General features: G+C 35.2%; 1 protein-coding gene across 1 annotated transcript; it reads right to left on the bottom strand.

Moving 5' to 3' along the window:
• Nucleotides 1-511: 511 nt before the first annotated feature.
• Nucleotides 512-1,536, bottom strand: LOC106471348 (dachshund homolog 1-like). The gene has a single exon (XM_013931948.2). It carries the CDS (start codon nt 1,244-1,246, stop codon nt 512-514), a length of 735 nt encoding a protein of 244 aa, XP_013787402.2. The 5' UTR covers nt 1,247-1,536.
• Nucleotides 1,537-10,687: the final 9,151 nt, after the last annotated feature.

The raw sequence follows: 10,687 nt of genomic DNA, 5'->3' as shown, positions 1-10,687 counted from the left end.
GTTTGTTTGTTTTAATGAAAAATATTATCATTTCCAATTGAAAGAGCTAACATGAAACATAATTAAAATATTGTCAACAAATTCCAACGATTTTTCAGTTTATGCTGTTATTGATTTTTTTAGTGCAAAACTACAGAAGTTGTGCTCTATCTATCGCGGGGAATCGAACCCTAGATTTTAGCTTTGTAAATCATTAAGCTGGGACCTAATTTATACAAGAACTTTCCTGGTTCTAAAATTTATTTTTATGGTGTTTTTTAAGTACATATTTTGGCAATATATATATGTGTCTATATATATTTAACTGAAAGATACCATGTTTACTGAATACTTTTGCTCTCTTGTATGGGGATAACTTAGTATCTGTGTACTTATTCGTATGAGACACCTTTATCCCTAACCTGTTGCATGTATAACAACCTGCTAAGACTTTGTGAAATAAAAAATGACAAATGGAGTAAATATAAGACGAAAAAGACACATCCGTATGAAATATTCCGCTCAGTGCGGCCTACCTGGCGGTTGTGCAGTCTCGGTATAGAGTGTCGAAGTTTTTACAGGACAGCAGCTTACAGCGGTTCACGCCGGGCTGAATGGCTCCTAGGCCCCGCAAGATCCTGACCTGCTCCACGTTACATACGATTGGGGTGATGTCCAGCCGCTTCAATTTGGTGTACACTGTGTGTAGTCCTCCGACCAGGTGTTTCAGGAACAGTTCAAAAGCCTGTGGTAGACACAGCAAGTATTCGTCATTCGCTCGGAATGCGGCCACTTTGGCACCGCGGTAATCGATCAGACGACACTCGTGGGCCGAGTCCGCAGGGATCCCCGGAGGAGAACCTGTGTGTACTGGGCGATCTGATCGACCACCACTACCTCCACCGTACCCATAGTTGCCTGGCATAAGGGACCAGGGCATTCCTGTAACGGTTACACCAGCTGAAGTGTGGGGGATATCAAACCCTGACTTCATTCCCGCACCTACCATCCCGGCCACCGTTGAAGCAAGGGAAGCGGGTGTAAATTGACGGATAGCTAGATCTGGGAGCAGGTTGCAGCCAGGTGGGCTTGTCGGGGACGGGCTAGAGCCTGACCCCTGACCAGGTGAAGCTACTCCGTTTAGATGACCTGGCGCATGAGAGTCGCCAGATGCGAGAGAGTGAGGTTGTGCTGAAGGAGAAGTGGAAGAGTGACCAGCACGAGGACTTGCTCTTTCCGAGCTGACACACACAGTTCCTGGACTCATGCTACTTTCTGAAGGTTAGGCTTGGATTCAGATAAGGAGACAGTCCCAGTTCCGGCTGTAGCCTCCATCTCAGTTCTACATTAATGGGGCGCTTAACATACCTTAATCACAACAGTGTCTCGTGCAGTCCATCGTACTTTCTTAGTGTACGCAAGGACACCTCACGAGCTCCAGTCTCGATATGCTCGTGCCCCGCCACTCACAGCCTTCAAACGTCAAAGCCTGTGGCTCCCAACGCAACTGATTCGCCGCGCGAATTAGCGATAAAGCGTCAAGACAGAGCATAAAGTTGTAGCAACTGGATGGACTATTACTTGAAGTGTAGCTTTCCTCGACACTAGCGCGAGCTTGCCAACGCCTCTCTGTGCCGGGGGCGCTCTCCCACAGTTGACGACCAATGCGCGTGCTTGTTTAGAATATAGGAAAGAAATCTGCCTGTCACACATCTGGATTTATATAGACACATATTTAGATTTAAAGTAGGTGGTACTGTTGCATGCAACTATAGCATGAGCTGCAAAGCGATTTCATTTTCAGTCACACTTCAGGAACTGTTGCACTGCTAGGTAACGTTCGATTTAATTCAAAACCATAATGCTGAGTTAAAAAGCTCATAAAGTTTACTAGCATCTAAGAGAAAAAGGCCAATATAGCACATTTTATTCAACCCCATGACAGATTGTGTTTCTGATTATGTTCACGTGATCAGTAGCCTTTATATAGTCTTCTAATACTTGATATAATAATAATCGAATTCCTAACGTACTGAAATAAACACATAAGTGTATATAAAATATTTTTTTTTTGCAGTTAGAATTTTCAAAAGACTTAGGGCCACCGTCAGTTATTCTGGGTCCGGGATAACCATGTACATACATATGGGTCCCATAATATCAGTTAACCTTAAAATGCAACTTTCCGAGTCTTTTTTTTTTTCATGGCAAAGTTTTTAATGCACTCTTTATGCATGTTACCTTATTTCTTTCTTTGTTTTTGTACGGACCCCCTGATAACCCCGGGCCCGGGGGTAGTCCCCCCTTTTCGGCGGTCCTGAAAAGACGTGAAAATTGTAATGAATCCTGTCATCACCTAAATTTGTCGCAAACAGATGTAGCCAGTTTGTAATTTCGTTTTGTTTTTGAAAGACAACAAAACATCGTGTAAAATTCATCAACTTGTATTAACAACCACGTTGAAGAGTACAGTACAGGGTTTTCTCTGCACATATTCCTGGCTAGTGGTTAACATACATATATATATATACACACATGTGCGTGAAATGTTTGTTAATGGGTAATAATTTATGTGCTGTATTCAATTTTTTAAATGTGTAACAATTATGAATAGTCAATATGTCACTTGCATCAAATACTGTAATTACTTTTGCCCTCTTTCTCTGTGGAAGATCGATACAATAAAAAAATCAACAGGCTTCACTTGCATCAAATACTGAAATTACTTTTGCCCTCTTTCTCTGTGCCTGTTGATTTTTTTATTGTATCGATCTTCCTTCAAATTATTCCAGCATAACCTTACTAGAACTGGTTTTCATCTGATCATACCTGACAGTGTAATATTATTCCAGCATAACCTTACTAGAACTGGTTTTCATCTGATCATACCTGACAGTGTAATATTATTCCAGCATAACCTTATTAGAACTGTAACTTTTTGAAATTCACCTTTTTAACGCTCTTTTTTTAATACATCAGATTAGGATGAGTCTTCATACAACATCAGAATAGAATGAGTCTTCGTTTTGAGTCAACTCTTCGGTTTCCGCTTACGTCATCTGGCTTATTGATTTAACTTGTTCCGGAAATCGGATCTGGCCTAATACAAACAGTTCTTGAAAACCAACGGTCCTGTTTCGGCCTAGTGTGTAAAATGACATTTTGTTATACTTGGAACTATCTACATACACTTGTGTGCGTAAAGAGAGCGAAGCGGTGATGAATAACTGAGGTGGAGAAGAGAAAAGTCAATAATGATTAGTGAAAACGGAGCGATTTCTGCAGGGTAAATATACACGCGAAGTTATCAGCAACGCACACGTATGCCTTATGGCCAGCTGTGGTCCCTATAACAGCTGCCAGTACGGCCGATCTAAAGGCTGCTGAAGATAAAATATTACTCCCCCCACTTCTTGAATCCTTCTTTTAGCTGTACTCCGATAAAGAACATCTAGCATGTAAAAGGAAGTCAATTGTTCACACAGAGAAAATCCAATGTTTTTGACAGATTTAAAGTACGTTTGGAGTGGTTATGAAGTACACGTGCTTTTTACGTTAGTGGAGAAGGAACTGACACCCACCTGCGAGCTGCTTATGCTTTGTTAATATTGTTAAGTTTGAATGAATACAACCTTTTTTAATAGACATTCTATTTCATCGACATACTTCAGATTTTTTTGAGCATTTAAAACTAACGTATGATTACAAAATACACAATAGGGAAATATGAGGAAAATCGATACAATAAAAAAATCAACAGGTACAGAGAAAGAGGGCAAAAATAATTTCAGTATTTGATGCAATTGAAGGAAGATCGATACAATAAAAAAATCAACAGGCACAGAGAAAGAGGGCAAAAATAATTTCAGTATTTGATGCAATTGAAGGAAGATCGATACAATAAAAAAATCAACAGGCACAGAGAAAGAGGGCAAAAGTAATTACAGTATTTGATGCAGTTGAAGGAAGATCGATACAATAAAAAAAATCAACAGGCACAGAGAAAGAGGGCAAAAGTAATTTCAGTATTTGATGCACATTACACTGTACTGTCAGGTATGATCAGATGAAAACCAGTTCTAATAAGGTTATGCTGGAATAATATTACACTGTACTGTCAGGTATGATCAGATGAAAACCAGTTCTAATAAGGTTATGATAGAATAATATTACACTGTACTGTCAGATATGATCAGATGAAAACCAGTTCTAGTAAGGTTATGATGGATTAATATTACACTGTACTGTCAGGTATGATCAGATGAAAACCAGTTCTAATAAGGTTATGCTGGAATAATATTACACTGTACTGTCAGGTATGATCAGATGAAAACCAGTTCTAATAAGGTTATGATGGATTAATATTACACTGTACTGTCAGGTATGATCAGATGAAAACCAGTTCTAGTAAGGTTATGATGGATTAATATTACACTGTACTGTCAGGTATGATCAGATGAAAACCAGTTCTAATAAGGTTATGATGGATTAATATTACACTGTACTGTCAGGTATGATCAGATGAAAACCAGTTCTAATAAGGTTATGATAGAATAATATTACACTGTACTGTCAGATATGATCAGATGAAAAGCAGTTCTAGTAAGGTTATGATGGATTAATATTACACTGTACTGTCAGGTATGATCAGATGATAACCAGTTCTAATAAGGTTATGATGGATTAATATTACAGATGAAAACTATCGATGACCATTGTATGCATTTCTATAATCTATAACAATACTTTAAATTGAACCATAAACGTAAAATCCAGTGATTATAAACGCTGATTAATACCTGCATACTGATCACTTATATAAGCTCTAGCATAACAGTGTTAAGATACTACATGTATTGACCACCTCTATAAATTCCAAACTGGTGGCGTTAGGATACTACATATACTGACCACCACTATAAGTTCTAACCTGGTAGTGTTAGGATACTACATATACTGACCACCACTATAAGTTCTAACCTGGTAGTGTTAGGATACTACATATACTGACCACTTCTATAAGCTCTGACCTGGTAGTGGTAGGATACTACATATACTGACCACTTCTATAAGTTCTAACCTGGTAGCATTAGGATACTACATATACTGATCACCTCCATAAGTTTAATCTTGTAGTATTAGGATACTACATATACTGACCATCTCTTTAAGCTCTAACCTGGTAGTTTTAGGGTATTACCTATACTGACTACCACTGTAAGACCCTAACCAGAACATCAAAAATACCGACTATATTACTTTTCTAAAACAAAACATGATAATGTTAAGGGAAGATATAAGCTGACATCTTCTGTAAATTCTGATCTGGCCATTAATTAATTACGGTTAATTTATTTAGTCTCTTACCTAGCATCATTAATGTCCAGATCAGAAACGGTTAATTTATTTAGTCTCTTACCTAGCATCATTAATTACGGTTAATTTATTCAGTCTCTTACCTAGCATCATGATGCTAGGTAAGAGACTAAATAAATTAACCGTAATTAATGATGCTAGGTAAGAGACTAAATAAATTAACCGTACCATTTATTCTTAGCTTGTGTTAGAACTTGCAGAAGAACGTTTGTATACGAACGTAAAATTTCCTAACAGTTTTTGAGAGACTAAACTTTTAATAAATTGAAATTATCGTTCTTTGAATGTGCCCCTAGGTCAAGGCTTCGATATTATAAAAGAAATTTCAATGTTAATTAAGAAATTGTTTGTTGAATATTAATAAATAGAGTACCGAAATTTGAACATGATTCATTTTATCCAATATTATCAACAGAACAGAACACATGATTACGTTATATAAACAAATTTGAGCTGAAGGGGAGATGAGAGGGAAATCGAATGATTAACTCAACGAAAACGAATGTAAAAATACACATCAAGTTTTATTCGCCTTACTTTTATTGCACCTTTACAGACATCACCACAGATTCAGTTCAATATACACAGATCTATAAAGTCGCTTTAGTGGAGTTCGATTTCCAATGGTTAATTTCACCCTACCAAACAAATAAAATGTGCTCACTTTGTTAATGTTTATTCTTATCGATTGAAACATGTGCTCTGTTTGTAATAATTCATAACTAGCAATATTATGTGTTCTGTTTGCAATAATTCATAATTAGCAATGTTATGTGCTCTGTTTGCAATAATTCATAACTAGCAATATTATGTACTCTGTTTGCAATAATTCATAATTATTAATATTATGTGCTCTGTTTGCAATAATTCATAATTATTAATATTATGTGCTCTGTTTGCAATAATTCATAATTAGCAATATTATGTGCTCTGTTTGCAATAATTCATAATTATTAATATTATGTGCTCTGTTTGCAATAATTCATAATTATTAATATTATGTGCTCTGTTTGCAATAATTCATAATTATTAATATTATGTGCTCTGTTTGCAATAATTCATAATTAGCAATATTATGTGCTCTGTTTGCAATAATTCATAACTAGCAATATTATGTGCTCTGTTTGCAATAATTCATAATTATTAATATTATGTGCTCTGTTTGCAATAATTCATAATTATCAATATTATGTGCTCTGTTTGCAATAATTCATAATTATTAATATTATGTGCTCTGTTTGCAATAATTCATAATTATCAATACAATATTATGTGCTCTGTTTGTAATAATTCATAATTATCAATATTATGTGCTCTGTTTGCAATAATTCATAATTATCAATATTATGTGCTCTGTTTGCAATAATTCATAATTATTAATACTATGTGCTCTGTTTGCAATAATTCATATAATGAGCAATATTAGTGGAAAGATGGTCGTTGTCTTATTGTAGTTAGCACATTTACTAATGGAGATAATTCTACAAAGACTTGTGAATTAAATGTAACTAAATACAGGTTGTATTTTATAGTTATAGCGAAGATACTAAAGCTATCTGCCGCATTCCTTTCCACCAATCAGCGACTCTAAGGTGTTGACTAACACTCTTATAACACATCAACGGCTTAAATTATGTGGAATTATTTTGTGATAACGCACGGATTTGAACTCAGTTCGCTAGCTACGAAATCCAAATACCACAAGATAAGCCCGCGCCCTCGTATTCTTAATAAAAGGCTTCGTTAATTGAAACAACCATTGGTGTCTAGCCATGAAATTAGATACAGTTCTTATTTTTTTTAAATTAACTTTCTTTCTGTCAGGTTTCTTTCTGCGTTTTGTCTATTCACATAATGGTCGGTTTCGATGTCTCAGCTGACAGTTTGACTTGAAGCCCATTGTGACATGTAAATATATATAAAATAAGAACTCGTTGCTTGCTTGAAAACTATATCCAGGCATTTACATTTGTGCAAAATACTATACATCATACTTAACAGTACCCGCCATGTTTCTAGTCACATCAATCATCCTTTAGTTAAATAAATGCAGTCAGTTTAAGCCTAGTTATGTTTAAAAATAGATCTCAAAGCTACTAAAAAACACAAACATTTGTTCAAAAGTAACACAAATAACGAACATATACGTCTACAGTGACCAGACTTTGGATACACATCTTTCCTTATTGCAATTCAACCATTTTTTTTAGATGTTAACCAAATATTTATTTATAATATTAATATAGTTAAAAACATATTTTTTTATCAGATGTCGTTGTTTATTTATATCCTCTTCTATTCTGGCACATTTGTGAGAATCTGTTACTTCATGGCAAACATTGCTATCAGCATTAAAGGTAATGAATAAACCAAAAATATTAATTTCATACTTGAATAAAATGTTAGTAGATATCATCATATAACAACAACAATTCAGCGCGATGGTTGATTAACAGATTTTTGTATATTCCTTTCACTATTATCAGTCTGGAACAGAACTTAAAACATAATGTTTTGTGCACCAACATTACGAAGAAACACATTTTCTATTATCAGTTTTGGTGCAGTATTTTCATACTTGTTGTATTTTGTGCATGTGTTGTTGTTTTTTCTCGCTATTTGCGTTATTGTATTAAACTTTCCGTTGTTGGAATATCGAATGGATAACTTCTACGCTAGAGGTCACTAGCATACAAGACAGCTTCGTCTGGTTTTACAGCCTTAACCAACTTCACGTTTAGGATTTCCAGACATTTAATAAAGACGTTTTATAACAAATTTTAAAATGTATATCTTAAGTTGATAAATCATTAAGAATACAGCAATAAAATCTTAATAGACAAATTTCTCTATACGTAAATGTTCAGTAAAGGCTAAAAGGTACTATTTTCACTACGGTTTGTCAAACACGTACAAATAGTTTGTGATCCTCACCAATTATTTAGGGTTATCTGTATAAATAACTATGTCAAATAAGAAATATAAAAAAGATTGGGAGTCGTGTTCTTTTGGTATGCAACTGCAATTTATGAGACAACTTGGTGTCGAGTCTAACTTGTATATTATTACTATAGGTTCAAAACAGATTGGTTTCTAGAGTATATTGTATGTAACAAAAATGCAAAACAACTTGTTGTCGAGTTTATTTTCTATATAACCACAAGCTCAAAATAGGTAGGTCAACCCGGGTGTCGAGTTCAAATTGTTTATAACCAAAAGTTCAAAACAGATTGGTGTAGAGATTATATTTTATATAATTACAGGTTCAAAAGAACTGTGTGTTGCGTATATAATGTGCATAACCACAAGTTTAAAACCGGGTGGTGTCTGGTTTATGTTGTTCGTAACCCAAACTTTAGAATTCTCTGGTATCGAGTATACCTTACTTAAAATTAACAGTTCAAAGCAGCTTGGTTTAAAGCCTGCCCCATACTCAACCAAATGTTCAAAATAACTTTATGTCGATTATATTTTGTATATTTACCTAAGAGTTTAAAACGGTCCCCTGATGACTGTTTTGAAATTTACTAAATAATTACAAACAGCGACCAAGCAAAGCTCTTCCACGCAACACCATTAAAACATGAGTTCTCTTGCATTGTAAGTGTCTGTGTATATATATATGTATGAAACGTGTTTTGTGGCGGGTAACATCTGTTTTCTTTTTCTTTTTTTGAAGCGCGTATTTCGTTTATATTAAAGTATGACAGACTAACTAATCGTTTCGTTTCTCAGGCGTTTCAAAACACTTGCTTACTGACAAACAGTGGTAAGAAGTCAATCAAGTCTGTTATACCTGAACGAGCTAGAACCACGCAGCTTGTGTTCTAAAGGCGTTTTGAACATCATACAACCTTAGATCGTTCGATATCTTTTCAATACTTTTTCTATATGCCTGCTGGTTCTCTTTGGGCAATTAACAACTAAATGTTTCGAAGATCCAACCGCTAAGAAAAATAAAACAAACTCTAAAATTTTGCTATCGTATCGTGAAGCTGGTATTTCGATATCTTTATTTGAGATTCCTTCTTGGAATTAACACTTTTCCCTCGCAAGGTAATTACAATATTTTAAATACCTCGAGATACTCCCCAGTTTTCTGATCTAACAAAGAAGATAATCTGCCCACCCCAACCTGTCTTTAGCTTATGGAGCTCGAATCAGTCTAGTTTTAAAAAAGGAAATATATTTCTATACAGATTAGCTGCTTTCACACAGCTGATCAATAAAGTTTAAATGTAAATTGCTCTTTTTGCACCACGTAAGCTGACCAATGATGTTTCTTACGGAAATTGTTCGTTTTACACCATGTAAGCTGGTTAATGCTTTCCATCAATGGAAATGCCCCCCTGATGAAATAGTGGTAAGTTTGCAGACTTACAACACTGAGTTCGATTCCTGCGGTGAACACAACAGATAGCCCAATGTGGCTTTGCTCTAAAAACAAACACACAAATATAGATCAAGCGAAATTATTCACTTTACTGATCAAAGTTGTTGTTATTTATAGTGTTCTTTTCACACTATATAATATTATCAGTGAGGTACTGTTAATGATACTTGCTATCTCTCAGCATGTAAACTGATTACCGGAATTCTACCAATGAAAATTAGCCGGTTTAACACCATGTAGCTGATCAGTGGTGTTTTATAAATGGAATGTTTTTCACACCATGTAAATTGATCAATGAAGTAATGATAATGAAACTCAACTACTTTCACACAGCTGATCAGTAAGATTTTGTCAATGGACTTCGCTATTTTCAAATCGTTTAAATTAATCAGTGGAATTCAAAAAATAAACAATGTCTGATTTTACGACTTGTAGCTGCTAATCATGAGGTTTACAAAAAACCTATGTCTGTTTTCACACACTGTAGCTGCTGATCAGTGAGGTTTAATAAAAACCTATGTCTGTTTTTACACATTGTAGCTCCTGGTCAGTGAGGTTTAGTAGAAACCTATGTATGTTTTCACACACCGTAGCTGCTGATCAGTGAGGTTTAGTAGAAACCTATGTCTGTTTTCACACACTGTAGCTGCTGATCAGTAAGGTTTAGTAGAAACCTATGTCTGTTTTTACACATTGTGGCTGCTGATCAGTGAGGTTTAGTAAAAACCTATGTCTGTTTTTACACACAGTAGCTGCTGATCAGTAAGGTTTAGTAGAAACCTATGTCTGTTTTTACACACAGTAGCTGCTGATCAGTAAGGTTTAGTAGAAACCTATGTCTGTTTTCACACACAGTAGCTGCTCATAAGTGTAATTTTTGCTAGATCAGTGAAGTTTTTGTTACAAAACTGTATATATTTCCAATCTTATAAATGCTAA

The sequence above is a fragment of the Limulus polyphemus genome, unplaced genomic scaffold (genome assembly GCF_000517525.1).
Source record: "Limulus polyphemus unplaced genomic scaffold, Limulus_polyphemus-2.1.2 Scaffold4560, whole genome shotgun sequence".
Classification (NCBI taxonomy): Eukaryota; Metazoa; Arthropoda; class Merostomata; order Xiphosura; family Limulidae; genus Limulus; species Limulus polyphemus.
This window is presented reverse-complemented; position numbering and strand designations above follow the sequence as displayed.